The sequence below is a fragment of the Python bivittatus genome, unplaced genomic scaffold, assembly GCF_059951505.1.
Source record: "Python bivittatus isolate LINGU-HERP-01145 unplaced genomic scaffold, Pbiv_v1 ctg000020_np1212, whole genome shotgun sequence".
In the NCBI taxonomy this organism is placed as follows: domain Eukaryota; kingdom Metazoa; phylum Chordata; class Lepidosauria; order Squamata; family Pythonidae; genus Python; species Python bivittatus.
In genome coordinates, this window is record NW_028277030.1 from 24,588,519 (window position 1) to 24,608,059 (window position 19,541).

The following is a 19,541-nucleotide window of genomic DNA, read 5'->3' on the forward strand; positions in this document are numbered from 1 at the left end:
TGTGAGTGCTGACACATTATGACAGTGACGAGGGCAGCAAAATTACTCACCAAAGCAGCTCTGGGAGAACAGCCATTTGGATAATTGTAAATTTTACAAGACTAATATCTTTGTAAAATGGATGATCAAAAGAAGCGGAAGATCGAATCAAAACATAGAGTGTTTAATCCGGAGTGGACAAATAGATACTTGTTTATGTACACTAGAGACAAATTATTGTGCCTTGTTTGCCAAGACGTAATGGCGGTTCCTAAGGAATACAATCTGCGTCGCCATTTCAAATCAAAACATCCTGACTTAGCCAAATTGGACACCAATGAAAAACAAATTAAAGCGTCCAAATTGTTGAAAATTCTCAGTGGGGAACTACAGTTTTTCAAGAAAGTACACTCAGAAAATGAGGCGGCTACTAAGGTTAGTTTTCAGATTTCTAAAGAAATTGCTGCTGCTGGGAAGTCTTTTACTGAAGGTGACTTCATAAAGAAGTCTTTATTAATTGCAGTTTCTGGGTTATGTCCCAATAAAAAAAATGTTTTTGAGAATATAAGCTTATCCCATATGACCGTGCAGCAAAGAGTAGCTGATATAGCCAAAAATTTTAACGATCAGTTAAAACAGAAGGCAAACAAATTCAGCTATTATTCTTTAGCGATGGACGAGAGCACTGATTTGAAGGATACTGCTCAACTTCTAATTTCGTTTGAGGTGCTGATGACAACTTTGAAGTAACCGAGGAACTGGATGGTTTGTACTCCATGCGAGGTCAAACTACTGGAAAAGAAATTGTAAATCAAGTGAACAAGTGTGTAACTGAACAGTTAGGCAAAATATAGTGAAAATATAGTTGCCATTTGCACTGATGGTGCTCCATTTGTGTGCAGGAAAAACCTTGGTGCAGTAACTCTTGTTGAAGAGTTTGCTGGCAAAAAAATAACCCAGTATCATTGCATTGTACATCGGCAAGTGTTATGCAGTTTTAAATTTCGACCATGTAATGTCAGTGGTAGTTTCGATTGTAAACTATATTCGTTCAAGGGGACTGAAGCATGGGTCATTTCAAGCATTTCTTGAAGAGGCTGGTGCCATCTGCAATGATGTACTCTATCATACAGAAGTTTGTTGGTTGAGCCGTGGAAGAGTATTGCAACGTTTTGTTGCTCTCGAGGAAGAAATCATTCAATTCTTAGAGAATGACTCGAAAAAGTTCCCAAAGCTGCACAATAAAGTTTGGAATAATGACTTGTATTTTTTATGTGACATTACAGGTCATCTAATTGAACTAAATTTACAGCTTCAAGGGAAAAGTCAACTTATTTTTCACATTCTTGCAACAGTAAAGGCTTTCAAAATGAAACTGAGGTTATTCAAAAGCCAACTGACAAAAGGAGAAATGTGCCACTTTACTACGTGTATGAAACATATTCTGTTGTGTAAGCATGCCGAGTTAGGAGAAAAATATTCAAACGACATTGAACTTTTGATCCAGGAGTTTGACAGAAGAATGACACTGTCCAAAGAAGACAACATTAAATTTAAGTTAATTGAAGATCCTTTCTCTGTGGATCCACAGGAACTCCCTGCACATTTACAGCTAGAGGTTATTGAACTTCAGTGCTCAACAGTTTATCGAAATAAACACAGGGAAACCAGCCTTCAAGACTTCTGCAAGAGTTTGGACAAGGGAAAGTTTAAAAATCTGCTAGATGGTGCCTTACAGGTTTTCAGCATATTCGGGAGTACCTACATATGTGAACAAACCTTCTCCATTATGAACTTGAATAAAAACAAGCAACGATCAACTCTAACCAATGAACATTTGGAAGATATTTTGAAAACATTGATTTCAAATGTGATTCCGGAGTACGATAAACTGCTGACAAGAAGTGTAATACGTCCCATTAACGAAATGTAAACGGTAAGAAAACCTTAAAAATATATTCCAACTTACCAAAGTAATATTTTTTCTAAGTAATAAGTGTAATAATTGAAATTTCCCTTTTTTATAATATGGTTTATTTTATTTGCAAAATAGTTTAATCATTAATTATACTAATTATAGTACAATTAATGATTAAACTATTTTTCAAATTAAAAAATATTATTATCCCATTATTATAACTTTACTTGGAAAGTGAGGCGCTAAAAACCTATCTGCGGCCTGAAGATGTTTAGCCTATTTAATTTCAGCCCTTACCTACTGCCAAGCTGTGCAGGTCCGATCTAGGAGAAGAAACACTCCATTAGATTGATATTGTCCTTAGTTTGTGAAGAAGTTTAAATAGCAGATAGAGAATATTCCTCTAAATGAAAATAACATGCCAACTCAGAAACAGCAAATTCAAAATTGAAAACAAAAACAAACTGCATTCAACAATAAAATCTCTGCAGAAACTAAGAGAAACAAGTTTTGAGAAGATAAAAAATGAGACCATATATAGGTTAGCCCAAGGTACTAGAACCCTAATTTAAACTGAAGTTTTAGACTTCCAAGCAATTTTCCATATGAATTATGTTTTCATATCTGAAGTTTTGATTAAAAATAAAAAGGAAAGGATGGAAAAAGTGGTGTTTTACTCTTGCAAAAACATACTCTCTTGCTTCTGGTAGTTATTTAAAATAATATTTTGGCTTGTGAGGGAGTTGATATTTACCAGAAATTGAACCTACCCCTGTTATGGGGAGCAGTAGTATGTTCTTTGCTGTATGTAAGTTCCTTTTTGTTCTCGGTTAGTCCTGAGTCCAAGCTGATGTTAATAAACAGTGAGTTCATCTCTTGTGTTATTGCCTCCTCCTAAACGAACAACACATGCAATACCAAAACTGTTCATCTTCTGGGAAGTTGGGAAGACATGAACATGCTCTTATATTAGAAGCAGTTTTGTAATACCCATTACCACTAAATTAAATGGCTTTTTCTAGACAGGCCCTAAAGAAGCATTTAAGACACATGACATTGTTCTCTCTTGTAAGAATTAAACTTGGTCAAAAATAGCCAAAAGACCATTGCAAGTTGTATTTCCTAAGGAAGATTGGGAAATGAGCAATACAACTTTGGTGAAAAGACAAGATGACCTTCCAAAGAAGAAAATACAGACAGCATTTCTAGGCTACATATTGTTATATACAGACAGTAGAATCTTATCTATTGAGGAAAAATCTCCACTAAATTCACTTGGACATATTCCCAGGTTAATGTGTATAGATTTCAGCTTTAACATTCTTAGAAAAAACTCATTTCTCCGATTCTTCCATCACCTCCATCTCTGCCAGAATAATAGCTAAGCAAGTGGAAGAGGACTGGCCCAGGTTTCAGTGCTACTTCTCCTGCCCCTCACCTTATGAAATATGTGACCACAAGAAACTCACACAGATCCCCTGTAATGTCTAAGAAATATTGCTGGAAAATAGAGATGGTTGAATCAATGTCATTTTTTCATACATTTGTTCAGATGTCCATTCTATACTTTTTTTTCTTTCTGAATATTTATTATTAGATTTATATCTAATAATTTATACCTTTATCTTGTGCAACCCAAAGAGATGTACATAATATTTGTGCCTTCTATTTTCCCCATAACAACCACCCTGGTATGTTTTTTGAACTGAGAACTGGATCAAAAATTCAGTGAAGAAAAACTCTCCAACAATAGTAGTAGTAGTAGTAGTAGTAGTAGTAGTAGTAGTAGTAATTATTTAAATTAAGGTGATGTTACCTGGAACTTTGTGCTTTTCATAGTTTATTACAATCCTTCTGTTTATTGCTGTCAGTTCCTTTGAGCATCCTTTTCCGATGAAAAAGCAGGACACATATCAAATATATAATATTAATAATACTAATGTTTGACCCACATATTGCTCTGGGAGATGCCAATCAAATTGGTCTACTGTGAAAAGGAGTTAAAACAAAATCCTGAAGGACCCTTACTAGTAAATTTTACGAAATAAGAAGTGCGTATTAATAGGATTTCTTCCATTATACAGTTGCTCCAATATTTTGATACAGTTGCTCCAACTTTCCCTTAGATGTTTTTGCTTACTGTGTTATCAGAACAAGACCAAACAACATGTGGCCTTGGATGACCTAACATCTATGTCTGATAAAGCAGGACCAATCAATACTGTTCAAAGGATGCTGCTACTTTTGCTAAGAATGATGGAACACATAAAATCTGCTCCATTTCACTGTGTGCTTTTGAAGGCTGACTTTTGCAATGGTTTCTTCTCCCCTGCTTCCTTTTTTTGTGGTGGTGGTGGTTTTTTTTTTAATTTGAAGGAAAAAAATGATTAAGCTGGACCGTTCATGCAATTAACTTGAACTTACTTTATTGTTGTATGAGGTGGCAGAGATGGGGTCTTTTCTTTTCTTTTAATGCTTTCAATGAACAAGTGCTCACCAGAATGAGGGGCCATTTGTCAAGATTCTGCCTCTCACAATGCTTCCTGAATTAAACAAATTATAGAGAGTTTCCAGAAGGAAAGAAAAAAAAACAGATGTACAAAAGAGGCAATACCTGGCTTAGCAGTGCTACTTGTGAGAAGAATCTGGGTGTCACGGTAGACCACAGATTAAGCATGAATCAGCAGTGTGCCACAGCTGCCAAAACAGCCAGAGCAATTTTGGGCTGCATCAAACAGAGGTAGGATGTCAAGATCGTGGGAAGTGACAGAACCGCTCTGTGTTGCATTGGTCAGACCACACTTGGAATATTGTGTCCAGTTCTGGTCGCCCCAATACAAAAAGGATGCTGAGGAACTGGAAGGAGTACAGAGAGAGCAACAACAATGTGAGGGGGCTAAGTTCTACAAAGAACAGTTAAAGGAACTTGGTATGTTTAGCCTAAAGAAGAGGGGGCTAAGGGGAGACATGATAGTAGTCTTCTAATACATGAAGAGATGTCAAAGGAGTGTGGATTTATTCTTCATAGCACCTGAGGGTAAGATAAGAATTAAAGGGTGGAAGTTTACAGTGGGGGATCCAGACTTGAAATAAGGAAGAATTTCCTGACTCTGAGAGCTACTAAGCAGTAGAACAGCCTGCCTCCTGAAGTCACGGGTGCCCCATCATTGGAGATTTTAAAAATAAAATTGGGCAGCTATTGTCTGAGGATTCCTGCGCTGGGCAAGGGACTGGAGTAGAAATCCTCCAAGATCCCTTCAAACCTTTGATTTTATGAATGCCTGACAGACGGCCTTTCCCACTTGGACTTAACCACAGCACATACTTCATGCCTTTGCAGCATTATTATTTTTTTTTTTTGGCCATATCTTCACAATATTGTCATCACCTTGTCCCCCTGAGTGAGATTAGTTTAAGTTACGATTAGCTGTATTGGTTTTAAAGCAGTATTTTCTTCTTTACTCTGAAACCATCCTAGAGCACCCTCAAAGGGTGTAAAATCTTGCAAGCTTATCACCCATTAACTTGGATGGAAGTGAATTGATTGCAGTGTCCAGCAACCAAGACAACAGAGGCAGGATAGGGATCAGCAATGGGGAATAGCCAATTTCATGCTGGTATAGCTTTCTGCTAACTCAACTATCTGCTGGGGAATGACCCCAAAACTACTACTTCTATAAATATCCAGCAGAAGTGGTTTTTAGAAGTTTATACAGTCCTCTAATTTTCAATCTGAGGGCTTTTCTAAATTCATGTTCTAGTATTTAGTAAGCCTGGAAGGAAATGCTTGTTGGGTTTTATCACTGGGCTTGTTTGGTGGTTTCTTTTTGATTTTATTATCTTTTTATTCTTTTATGGAGATCATTTTTGCTTGTTGGATAAAGAGAATAATAAATTACATTTCGAATAAAATAAGTATCCCTGGAATCTCTGTTAGTTTCACTTAGAAGCATGCCATATGTTCTCAATCTCTGGTGTTATCCAAAACAATAAGTATTTATTTTATTTGTCTGCTATTTTTCCTTCCATCGGAACTTTGAATGGCGTTCAAGAGCAAAGCCAATAAAACAATTTAGATGGGGATAAACTTGATAATAAGTCTTACAGAACTCAGTAGGATACATTTTAGAAGGAGCATGCCCCAACTGGAATATGTCATATGGAGCTACAGAATAGTATTACACATACTGACCAAGTTAAATTGATCCAATTATTAGATATGTGCAGTGCTTTAGATCTGACAGCCAAAAAATATGGAGAGAACTTGTGTTTCCTTACCCTGCTCCAGGGCCAGTATCTCTCTAATACAGTTGGTCTGGGAAATACTGTTTTTACATTGTTTTGGTGTATTGTGAACCACCCAGAATTGTTTGGAGTCAGGTGGCATCAAGTAGAATAACATAAATAAGGATGGGATGGGATGGGATGGGATGGGATGGGATGGGATGGGATGGGATGGGACGGGATGGGATGGGACGGGACGGGACAAGACGGGATGGGACAGAACCTAAACTGTAAAGTTTAAGATTACAGGGAGTGAGAATTCAACTGACTGACTACTCCATACAAAAAAAGTCTGAGCATAGAGAAATCTAAATCTGAAGGGAAAGCATTCTACCATTGCTTGACACATATTCAAAGATTTTATCTGACTGTGTGGTATGACAAATCATTTGAATTGCTCCTCCGTCAGCCTGAAAATAGAGGCAGACATATAGCCACAGGAGAACTAGGGAAACCTATTCTCTGATTAAAATCAGCCGGGACTGATCTGAAGGGCTTTGTCTACGGTCTACAGTGCTCCCAGAGAGCCGCCCACCAACTAGCACCTGCTGTTCTTAAGCAATAGCTATGCATGGAGAACTGTCAGCCAGTCACCACTCAATGATTGGCTAATAACTGCTGCCTCTTCCCCTCCTCTCTGTTTCCCTCTAAACTAGCATGTCTCTTTGCTACCATTTTTGCTCAGTATGGTAGTCAACTCCTTTGTCTTTGAGGCTCCTTATTCTGGCATGGTGACTACTGATTTTACAAACATCTCAGGCTTCCAGGAGCAAAGTGCTGAGAGGCAGAGCATCCTGGGCATCTCTTCCAATGGCATCACCATAAGAAATGGGATTTACTTCTTGAAATAGGAATTGCAACCATTACAAGAAAATGCTGGGAAATAGTAAGCAGCTCCTTTCAATCCTTGATCAGATCTGCATCTCATCTGGAAGTACCTTAGCACAGCACTTCTCAACCTTGGCAAGTTTAAGATGTGTGGACTTCAACTCTAGCTAAGGAATTCTGGGAGTTGAAGTCCATACATCTTACAGTTGCCAAGGTTGAGAAACATGGCCTTAGAGCAAAGGAAGTTCGTTTTGCTCAATTAATTAATTCAACAGATGCTGTGGAAAGGCAGACCTACAACATTTCCTATCATGCCCTGGGTCTTCCTTTCCATAAGGGCAAAGGAGACAAGATGCAGTACATACAATTATTAATTATTAATTATGAAAATTGTTTTTGTAAAGGTAAATTGCAGACACAGACCTTGCCTTAATATGCTATCATGAGACAACTAAAAAAAAAAAAAAAAAAGGTACACAGATGCAAAAAGCAAGAGATAAATAGAAATGCATCAGTTCAATGAAATATGTTTCACATGGAGTAAGAATTCAATTGGCAGTTGATGCCCAAGGACAATTTTTATTTATCTTTAGGGCTCCAGAGCCACACTCAAGATTTTTGGGGGGCCTTTAGTTTAATTGTAAGTCAAGATACCCAAACCATTTAAGAAGTTTAGCCAGTTTCATTATGAAGTGCAAAAGTTTTGTAACTCAGTGGTTCCCAATTACAGTGGTACCTCTACTTACGAACGCCCCTACTTACGAAATTTTCGAGATACGACCAGCTCTGGTCCCAAAAATTTACCTCGATGTGTGAACTCCGCCTCGAGGTACGGCCATTTTTCCACCCTGACATGTGGTCCGCGGCCATTTTTCCGTCCTGACACGTGGTCTGCGGCCATTTTTTCGCCCCTGACATGTGGTCCGCGGGCGTTTTTCTGCCCCGCTGCGTGGCGCGCGGGCATTTTGCTGCCCCGCCGCGCCCCTGACGTGTGGCACGGGGGCGCTTTTCTGCCCTTGACGTGCGGCGCATGGGTGTTTTGCCGCCCCGCCGCGCGGTGCGTGGGCGCTTTTCCGCCCCTGACGCGCAGTGCGCAGGCGTTTTGCTGCCCCACCGCGTGGCGCGCAGGCGTTTTGCTGCCCCGCCGCACGGGCGCTTTTCTGCCCCTGACGCGTGGTCCGCGGACGCCAGAATGGATTAATGGTAATTACATTGAACCTTATGGGAAAATTTGCTTTAGGGTGCGACCAAATTCGGAGGGCGGAACGGATTAACCGTATTTACATTGAACCTTATGGGAAAATTTACCTCGACTTGCGACCAACTCGACTTGCGATCAGAGTCACGGAACGGATTAAGTTCGTAAGTAGAGGTACCACTGTATAAATGATTTTAAAAACCATCAAAATAACCTAGTTGAATATTAAATTGGATGAAAAATTAGAGGGATCCGTTTGTTCACTCTAATTCAGACGAATACCAGATGAAGTCTAGTATTAATTTATTTATATGATTTCATTCTTGCTTTTCTGGCTGTAGAATGCATGATCGTCACAATAAAAATCTCATAAACCAGTTCAAGCCAGCTCAGGTCTTAATTCAGCTTTGACTGAAAAGGCAAGGTTGTGAAGAAGAAGGTGAAATCAGAAAGAGGGGGACTTAATACAACTCCTGAGGAAAAGCATCCCATAACTTGAAAACAACAATGAAAGCCCTCATCTGTGAGCCTGAGAAAATGACTTCAGAAAATGAGGGCATTTTTAAGAGGGCCACTCTAGCTGACCTTAATGTCAGTATTAATGTTCATATCAAGATAGGTAATCCTTCGGAAAGCCAGAAAGTCAGGCCCCAAACCTTAAAGATTAAATCTAACATCTTAAATTATGTCTGGAAAATGATTGGCAATCAATTATCACTGTGGTTCCCATCAGATTTTATTCACTTTTTATTGGGTGAATAAATTTATACTTTATACATTTTCTCTTTATGCTCTGGAAATCAGACTAGAAAAAATAAAATGAAGCATAATTTCAAAGAAATTAGAATAATTATATTATTAATAAATATTTTGATGTCACACCTATGCAAAAATATACAGCAACTATTTAAATAAAATAGCATTTATTTAAAAATTCCCCCAATACTTAATCACTTCAGGATTTTTTGAAAAATATTGAGAATAACATATACTTCTTCGCAAGCAGAGTCTTCTGCCAATACATTCTAAGTTGTGGAGAAGAATTCCCTCTTGTTTTTTAAAGCATTTGCATAAGAAATCAAGATGTTGAACAAGGAAACTGTAAAATTAGTAGGATGTTTCCAGTCAACAAGGCACATGCCCTTTATACTTTATAAATATCTAGGCTGATATTTATTTCCAAAGTTATAAATTCTCAGATTGGCCCAATCTATGCTCAACTGTGCAGGGAAAAGGAAGTAGGACTCAATTCTCTCCCCCAAACTCAATAAGCATTTACAGTGAACGGCTTTCATAGCAATCAAACCTTGTTCCGTGTGAATTTTCTGCATTGTCTGCATGTTATTCTATTCCCTCACATTCAAAAGCAGACTTTAAAAAACAACAACAAAAGCTTGAAAATCTACAACACTTGTCATAAATGAACATACATATTGTGCTGTTCCTTCTTGGCATAAGCAACATGATGTAAATCACAGAGGGGAAAAAGAAGTAGAAAGCAAAACATGTTAAAAGCAGGAATTAAAAGCAGTCGTTGTTGATGGGGAAAGAGGTTGAGCCCATGCCCCCTTCTCTGTAGGGCTTGATGCTCTCCCCACTCCTATTTAACATGTACATGAAGCTGCTGGGTGACGTTATTAGATAGCATGGGATGATGTCCCATCAGTATGCCGATGACACTCAGTTGTACATCTCCACCCTGGTCCAAACAAGCAATGCTGTGGAGGTTCTGTCTCAGTGTCTGCAGGCTGCAGGGGTTTGGATGGGGAAGACCAGGCTTCAGCTCAACCCCAGGAAGGTGGGATGACTTTGGATTTTAGGGCCTCCTGGATCAGGTGATCTAGTATCTTTAGTTTTAGTTGGAGTTACGCTACCACATATAGAACTGGCATGCAATTTGAGGGGCCTCCTGGACTCGCACCTCTTGTTTGAGAAGTGACAGCGATGGCCAGGAGGGCTTTTGCCCAGCATCGTCTTATGTGCCAATTGTGCCCTTTCTTGGATTAGCAGGCACTGTGCATGGTCACTCATGTTTTGGTCAGCTGACGTCAGCCCTAAAGGGTAGACCAGACTAAGAATCCAATGCCATACAGGTCTAAAACTACTTTCATTAGAACAGCTACAGTAACAGGATCTTGCAGGTCTGAATGTACTTCCCTCTTCCCTCACTTATTTTCAAATGAAAGGACTACATTTCAGGTTTACAAATGCCTGCAACAGCACTTCCCATATGTGTACATTTTTATTTTTGCAGTATGTTATTTCTTTTATTCTTATTTTGTACCCTGCTTTGGGCTTTCTTATGGGAAGAGCAGCATATTACATAAATAACGAAATAAAATGTATGACTCAGATAACATTTTAAGTAGCAAGCCACGTTAGGAATCTCCCATAGTTATTGCTTTCTATGCTCAGTTCAGCAACGCTGATGGGGCAGAGAGTGTTCTTGCCATTCCGCTGTCTTTCTCGTTTTAAATCTTAGAGACATGATCAGGTGCAAAACTAATATCAGCCAGATGTGCTGATAGTATGCCCCAATAAAAATGCCTGCCTAAGGGTCCTTTCTCCTTCCCAAAATCAATTCCAATCACTCACCTGATGGAAAAGTCTTTTTTTTTTTTTTTTTAAACTAAAGACCAAGTCATATTTAAAGATTTAAGAAATATGTTTCCAAACAACATCAGGAGGAAAGGAAATGATTGCAAACAGAAACTGGATGACAAACATGCAAGTAAAATCTAGTACGTTAAATGTTCAAACTCTGAACAATTCTTCAGTAGTAGGTAACAGAATGTTTCTCCATTCAGCGATACCATTTCCTTGGTTCCTTTTTTTTTAAAAAAAATAGAAACATTGATCACTGACACCCCTTTTCTTTTATCATCCAAAAGATAGAAACCTATTAAGTTTGTGTTATTATGGTCAAAATATGATCAGGAAGAAAAATTGATTCCTGCCCTTTGCTTTTTATTGTAATTTACAGTTTGAAACATTTCATTACCTTCCCAGAGAAGCAATTCTTTACGATTCCTTCTGGTTCTATTTTATGCTACAAAATCACTACAGTCTATACATAAGAGATGGGCCAATAAGGCCGTGTGAGTGCATGTCTGTGTTTGCGTGGGAATATATGGATTTTTCAAGAGATAAAAAATTATCTAGTAATTGTCTTGCTGTATGCATGGTGTGTTCTGTTCATTTAACATTCTATATTAAAAAGCAGGGCAGGCCTCATAAGAATGTGTGTGTGAGAGTATTAGCATATGTTTTATTAATAATCCATATTAACAAGTTTTTCTACGAGAAATCTAATATAAATGAACAGAAAGCATTACAACATTTGTGAAGAATGTATCAATTGGATCACAAAAGTATTCCAAGTCTGGAGGAAGAAATAAAATAGGCCAAAGTACTCCAGCTGCAGAGAAGCCCCCCCCCATTTTTTTTTTTTAATGTACACTTTTGACTTTTTTCTAAGTGCCAATTTTGTGGCTGGATGATGGAGTTCTGTAATCAGATCTTGCAACATCTGAGAGTTCATGGCAGGATTTGTGAACTGTTTCTATTGGAAAATAGGTGTTTTATGCTCCTCCATTGAGGTCTTTTCACAAATAAGTCATCAAGCCATGGATATAAACATAAGCACCATTCCTTCTAGTTCATCTAATTCACTTATCACAGATTTTTTTTTTTCCCTCAGCCTCGGCAACTTTCAGATGTGTGGACTTCAACTCCCAGAATTCCCCAGCCAGCCATGCTGGCTGGGGAATTCTGTAAGTTGAAGTCCGCACATCTTAAAGTTGCCAAGGTTAAGAAACACTGACCTAGACGCTTCAGATGTTTTAATGTGCTAGGCAAGGAATTGGTGAAAAAAGCCCTGTGTAAGTAAGAAGTCATTTGTTCTGGATTTTATTAGATTATATCCCTCCATCTATTCAGGAGCTCAAGGCAGCATACATAGTGTTCCCTCCTACTTCTCACAACAACAAACCAGTAGGGTAGGGTAGGCTGAAAGACAGTGATTGACCCAAAGCCATTCATTGAGCTTCCATGGCTGAGGGTGAACCAGCAGTTGGGGCTTTTTTCTCCTAGTTCAACAACTTAACTGCTATCCCACATTTTGTGGTAGATGCTGTTGGATGTGACTCCCTTCCTGTGCTCAAAGAGCAGAGTGGTCCCACTGTGAAGCCTTACGTTAGCAGCCCTGCAAAATGACCCTTAAACAGTCTTATTTTAACATGGAAACTTATTTATAGAGTTGACATTTATACATTTTGGACCAGAAGTTTTTTTTTTTAAATAAAAGTTCTGCCCCTTCTGATTTGTGACTAATTCCACCAATCTCACCACCCAACCAAAAGACTAAAACTTGGGAACTTATGGATGCTGTTCTGAGGATGGATCTGCTGATCTCTGAATCCAGTGCTTCTCTTATTCCTCCCTGTTTACCACATTGTTTTTCTTAACTCCCATAAAAAAACCTCTCCTTTTTGGTACATAATGCTGTCTAGCATGCTGAACGCTTGAATTTTATATCAGAAGAGGAACCTGAAGTGGGAATAGGATGAGTCAGATTCTTCCATCCTGACTAGGGATAGGAAAATGGTGAAAAGAAAAATAGGGAAAATGTGTGTGTGTGTGTGGTGGACTTTCTGTTTTATCACCCTGACAGTTTTTTTCCTGAAAAAAAAAAATAGAAAAAGAAAGGCATTATGAAATATTTCTTAATATTTTCATTTTACATTACACCAGATCAGGAAACAAAGTAAAATGTAAAAAGATAGAAAACATATCAAAAAATAGGCAAACCGTCTGGCTTGAGAAGTCCATGAAAATGGTAAAAAGGTTTTTAAAAAGGATCAGAAGAAGTAGAAGCTACTAAGAGTAATAATAGTTTGGAGTTAGAAAAAATATATTAGAAAATGTTTCATGGGGCAGCATTCTGAGTGTTCCACTTCCATTTATTGTTTTTAATTTTTTTGATACACTGGGGTATTCAATCCAAATTAATAATTTTCATTGCTTCCCTACAATATGGATAGTTTCTTCGATTTTCAACATGAACTTTCAAAATGAAATAATGCTGCACGTCTTTGAGTTCAACAGCTTTTACCTCCATTTGTAGCAAAAAATTAAAAAATTCAATTCAATAAATTTGCTATTTTATGTATTTATTCATCGTATTTATATATCTCACAAAACGTGACTCTGGGTGGTGTACAATACAAAACTATAAAACAGTAACATAAAAAAGAGTCAACAATTTAAAAAAATATTAATATTATGATTAAAAGGCAAGGAGAGAGCTACAGATATTACCAACAATGGAGCCACCTCAGCAACTCACCACTCCCTTGGGACCCCCAGGCCTGATGGCATAACCAAATCGACTGGTATGGACCCCAGAGAAAGGAGGCAAACAAGCACAATACAGTGCCACTCATCCACAATCCCTGGAGCTGGTCCAAAAGGATACCGTGGTTGATGGCATCGAAGGCCACTGAGAGGTCAAGCAGAGCAAGGATGGATGCACAACCCCCATCCTGCTCTTGCCAGAGATCATCTAAAAGTGTGACCAGTGCTGTTACCCAGACCTGAATCCTGACTGAAAGGAGTCCAGATAATCCACTTCATCCAAGGTTCTCTGAAGCTCCTTCACAACCATCTTCTCAACCACCTTCCTCAAAAGAGGGAGGTTAGATACTGGACAAAAGGTGTCCAGTATGGAGGGGTCCAGGGATGGCTTCTTGAGGAGGGGGTGAATCAAGTCCTCTTTAAGAGGCAAAAGAACAACCCTCTCACTCAAGGAAGAATTCACCACCACTAGAACCCACTCACACGATGCTCTCCGGACTGCTTTAACCAGCCAGGAGGGCCATGGATCTAAAGAGCAGGTGGCTTTGCTCACAGTTCTAAGGACTCCTTCTACTTCCTCAGGGCCAGCAGGTTTAACAGGGCAAGACTCCTCCCCGGGCATCTCCCTGGGACCTGCAACAAGGCTGGCATCCAGCTGCAAGTAAATTCAAGTGACTTTGTCTGACAGATGCTGAGGAAGTCCTTCCACACAATCCTGCAAGGGGATCACCTTCTAAATTTTATACCCTAAACTATACTTGTCAATTCTATAAGCAACCAAATTATATACCAGACATTTTCTAAACTGATATAGCGACTTTTTATCTGTGAAAGGTGATTAAAAATTTAACATTGTATGTATGTCAATTTTGTTTGTACCTTCAAGTCAGTGTTGACTTCTGGTGACTGCCTGAATGAGTCCCTGCAGTTTTTGTGGCAAGATTTTCAGAAGTGGTTTGCCCTTGCCTTCTTCCCAGGGCTAAGAGAGAGTGAATGGCCCAGAGTCACCCAGCTGGCTTCGTGCTTAAGGCAGGACTAGAACTCAATCTCCTCAGTATTTTCCCCCAAATTCAGAGGATTTTCTCCATTACGTCAACATTTTCAGAAATGTTTCGTCATGTATCATTTCTTAACATTAAAAAAATATCCCAAAATACTTGCATTTTGCTTTCTCTCTTGGCTTCATGCTCTTTCAGAGCACAGTCTTACTCATAGCTTTTGTATATCAAATTTCACTAGGACTCTGGCCCATTATAGTTCCCATTCAAGTAGATGAGCTCTCATACATATATGAAAAAGGTCAAGCTTTGGGGAAACTCCAGTGGAATTTCAGCAGCCTGATGATATAAGTGATATAAGTGTGCCATGCACTGCATTATCTTCTCTTCTTGTTAGGAGAAAGTGCCAAGAGCCACATGAACATTTCATGCAGTCTTCTGGAGTTTTCTGCCAGCCAATCCCTAGGCATATGGGTTGGGCATAGCAGGTTAATGATTGTGAAGTGCCCTTCCCCATACTGTTCAGCATCTACACACATGAGCGTCAGGAAAGGATTTCCAGAAAAAGTAGTGCAGCTAAGAAGAAGCTAGTCCACATACATCCATAGTCCCCTCTTTACAAGAGCAGCCTAGTAATTCTGGATACCTTCTAAAGTAAAGTAAATGCCCTGCTTGTCTGTTTGGAACACTTAATCCATGACGATGTAAGCAAATCTGTGTTGATTAAATTCGGAAGGGAAACACAAAGAAAATCTTGACACTGATAAGAGTATATCCTTGGGAACAAGAACTATAGAGAGGGAACTTTTAGTAAACTGGATTAAGACCTCTAACTTTTTCATCCTTCCCATCACATTTAGATAAATAGTGTAGGATTTATATAGATATTTAATGGCTGTTAGCTGAAGCTTTCAAAAATATTAATGAGTAGGTGACAGACTGATGTCTGGTGCTGAAGGGAACTATTTAACCCTTATTTGAAATTAATTATAAAAACAAATACTTCTCACTCCAGGTCTCAAAACTAATTAAAAATATTGTCCTCAAATATACATGATCTAATATAAATGCTGAAGTACAGACCTTTTCCTTGCATTAATCTTGAACACACTGATTTTGCTTCCTTGCTATTCACTAATGTATAATTAGATATGTTTACTTCTCCCTTTTATTTCATTAAAATACTAATTAATTGCTTTTGTTCACAGTTTACAGGGAATAAAGCTGTTTTTAGCATAACAGTAGCTAATAAAATAGAGATGTATGTATGTGTTGCATTTTAAAAATGTACAGTAATTTTTTTTTTTTTTTGGAAATTAGAAGGGAACAAAACAATCCACTGTCTAGATTGCCTAGTATTTTGTTAAATATACAAATGGTAGAGAATTCTAAAAAAATACCATCATTTGCTATGCTCTTCATTTATAAATAGGTGTGAAATGATAGTAAACATCAGCCTTGCAAAGATTTCACCAAAATGTTGCTGAAGTGCAGGTGATTTTTTTTTTTGTAAATTGTATGGCTTTACAGAGAACTTAATTTCTTTCTTTTCCCTTGGAAAAGAAAGAATATGAAACAAGCAGTTAAACAAATTGCTCGTAAAACAATGTGAGCAGAGAACCGATGGAAGCATGGATCGGACATCTTGCTTCTCAGTGTCATTCGCTGCATGCAACAGGCTGGTCTAATTTCCACAGAAGTAGAGGTGGCATAACAATCAGTCCCCGGTGATATTCTTATCTATCATTATAAGAAGTGACCTATCAGCAGGGGATAAATGAAGGCACTTGTTCTTGGTCTCTGAAGCATTATTTGCAGAGCCACGTTTCTTCATCGCAATTATGTTTGAAGGGCTTTTCAGATGCATAACACCCCAGGCCTTGAGACTTTTGCAACCTGAGGCCCCAATTGTTTATTCAAATCAGGAATTGGCAGCTGGCATTTCCAGCACCTGGTGATTCCTCCTCATTTGCTGGCAATGAGGCAAACCCCATGAAAACAGGCCCTCTGCTGTCTGTTCCCCTCCCCTCTCTCACATACACAAATGGACAAATGAAAAAGATCCAGGTAGCTCTACAGATTTAATAAGCACAGATGACTTCTATATTACGCTGAACTTCAGCAATATTTTGTTAATTGTTTTGCTTGTTGAAGGTGTGCCTTCTCTTCAAGGGCCTTCCTTCATGACAAAAGTGGCTATGTGTGTATTTGCATCATATTTAAGTTTGCATCAAAATGTAGAAGATGATGAATAGTTTATCTGCACTTCTGAAAAATAGGCAAAGGTAGCAAAATGTGTATCAGAATGCACAGTAATGTAGCAAATTGGCCAGAAGTAGAATACAGTAATTATTCCTTTATGGAATGTATGTCCTTTATTAATGTATGTCTATCCTGCCTGTTTTGCTCTGTCACACTTTTTCTCAACACATCCCTTAGTTTGCCATAGAAATATGAATATGCCCTTCAGACCCCTCAAATTCAAGACAGAAATGCACAACCTAGAATCCCAGAAACACATCTCCCCCTCCCCTTTATAAAAATTTGAGTGCTGCCCTGAAAGCCTTTCAAAAAGTTGCTCATAAAATGTAATTTTCAATTAGGCTGAAAAGGAATTGTTATGCATCTAAAGAGGATTCATATTAATTGCGTTTAATTAATTTTATTCTTTATCCTACCTTCCCCCACTGCTTTTTCTTAGTCCTACATCTTTGAGGGACTGTTGCCAGAAAGCATTTCTAAGCTGTCCAGACTAGTTTACAATGCCATTTAAAACCCAGAACCACTGTGAAATGTTGAGACAACAAAAAAACTTAAGAATCCATAAAACAAATGGAAGGGCTTACAACTCACATGAGAGCAGGGAATCCGTACTACATCATTTATTTCTACTCTTCCCTTCGAAGTGTGTAACTAACTTATGCTTCACATGAAGGTCACCGGCCTGGTTTGCATGAAAGGTCACATATTGAAACAAAAATACTTAAAACAACTCCAAGAATCAATAGCTAGTAGTGATGCTTTCTCAAATGCTGAGCGTATGCAATCACCCAGATATCGTATTTATAGCAATAGGATATAGTCTACATTAATATAATTAAAGAGAGACAGGGTAGTATAATGGTTAAGGTGCTAGACTATACTGGGGTGCCTCAGGTTCAAGTCCAACTTTAGCCACAAAACTCGGATGATTTTGAACCAGTCACCTCTCTCAGCTCAGCCTATCTCATTGGGTTGTTATTATGGAGATAAAAGGAACCCTCTTCCACCTAAACAAAAACCCCACGCAGCATTCAAACCTGCTTTAGAGCAAAGACTGACACTTACTGTTGAACCACAGAGCCAGGTAGCCCCAGGCAGTCTGGTCCATGGTGAAGAATGCAGAGAATTTTTGTTCAGCATTCCCCGGAGTAGCATAGAACTTGACACTTGGGTGTGTCTGAATGCACTGACCCTTCATTGCTATCCATGATCAGGGCCGGCTCTAGGCTAAGGCCAAGCAGGCACCAAATTTTAAGGGGTGCCAAAATGGAAAAGACTTCCAAAAATGCAATAAAAAAAGCAAAAAAGCAGTAAAGGCACATTCTGTGAGTCAGCAGGCATGCCTGAGGGTTAGATATAACTTTGCAGAATTGTTGCCCTATGACAAGAAGGGGTGCTGATGTAATTAAAATTACTTACTGTATAAATAGGGTGAAAATGCCCAAGAAAAGGGGAAAAAATGTCTGGGGCTGAAAATCATATTTGTAAAGCTCAAAAACTCGAAGGAAAAAAGAAACAAGAGGGAGCCTTTTTGAAATTCCTAACAAAATCGGAAGATGAGCCAAACCATAGGACAGTGTTTCTCAACCTTGGTAGCTTTAAGATATGTGGACAGGCTGGGGAATTCTGGGAGTTGAAGTCCACATATCTTAAAGCTGCCAAGGTTGAGAAACGCTGCCATAGGGAGTGCCAGAATATGACTAGGGTGCCAAAACATCTACAGCTGGTCCTGTCCATGGCTTCCCGTCCAAGTGTATATTCCATTTACCTCGGAATGAAGATTCCTCCCCATTAAAGAGCTGCTAGACTATAACACCCCATGGTGTTTGATGGGTCTTATTTCTAAGCAGGCAAATATAGAACTGGAAGTGAGTTCTCCTACCCTACCCACTTTTTAAAAGTTCCTTCTTTCCCCAGTTTTTCTTGATGCCAGGCTTTGCTCTGGGCAACATATGGGAACAAATGCCATGGAGCCCCTCTCCATGGGAGTGGAACAAGGGAGAGATATGAAAGAAGGAAAAATGAAGGAAATAAGAGGGTAATGATGAAAGACTTTCTGTAGTGTTGGCAACAGGGGGAAATTCTTTCTAAATACACACAACAATACTGAATCTGTCGCTTTCATTTTAACAGAGCAATGATCACCACAATATCATCTGGGAGCAAACAAAAAATATCCGGGCTTACTTTTTTTTTTTAAAGTAATTCTTTCTTTCTTTTTGCTAGGCTTGCTTTAAATGAAGCAATATTAGACTGTGGGGTGATGGGCCCTTAAACCTTCTGCTGAAGTGATCTGGTTATATGCTCTAAAATCCATTTTAAAGGCTCTTGCAACATTTAAGTAAAAAACAAATCTGCTGTTTTCTGAATGTAGCTGGAGTCAGCACAAAAAGGGGGGAAAGCCACCCTCTCTGGTAGCGTCAGGAAAAGGTAAGTGTTTCCCACTCCTACACTGATGCGCAGAAATAAAGGCAGTGATGTTCTGCTGATCTTCTTGTGCCTTTCCTTTGCTAGAGTCATAGGAAAATGGGTGGTCTATCAAGCGATGCACTCTTATCTGCTCAAAAGACCCCTTTGATCTACTCCCTCTTTCCCACAGTGGGGAATGGAAGAGAGACAGAGCTCCTGAGCAAGGACCATCTTGCTCCAGCGGTTGGACTTATCCATCACATGAAGCCATGGCTTTCTTAATCCATGCTTCATTGGTTAAGTCAAACAT

At 38.8% G+C, this 19,541-nt stretch overlaps 1 protein-coding gene across 1 annotated transcript; it reads left to right on the forward strand.

The window, feature by feature from the left end:
• Window positions 1–994: 994 nt before the first annotated feature.
• Window positions 995–1,912, forward strand: LOC148217007 (general transcription factor II-I repeat domain-containing protein 2B-like). The gene has a single exon (XM_088150069.1). The coding sequence runs from the start codon at window positions 995–997 to the stop codon at window positions 1,910–1,912; it is 918 nt and encodes a 305-aa protein (XP_088006195.1).
• Window positions 1,913–19,541: the final 17,629 nt, after the last annotated feature.

What these genes read in the sequence shown, in the direction of transcription:
- LOC148217007 (XM_088150069.1), top strand. Translation starts at nt 995, where the DNA reads ATGTCAGTGGTAGTTTCGATTGTAAACTATATTCGTTCAAGGGGACTG.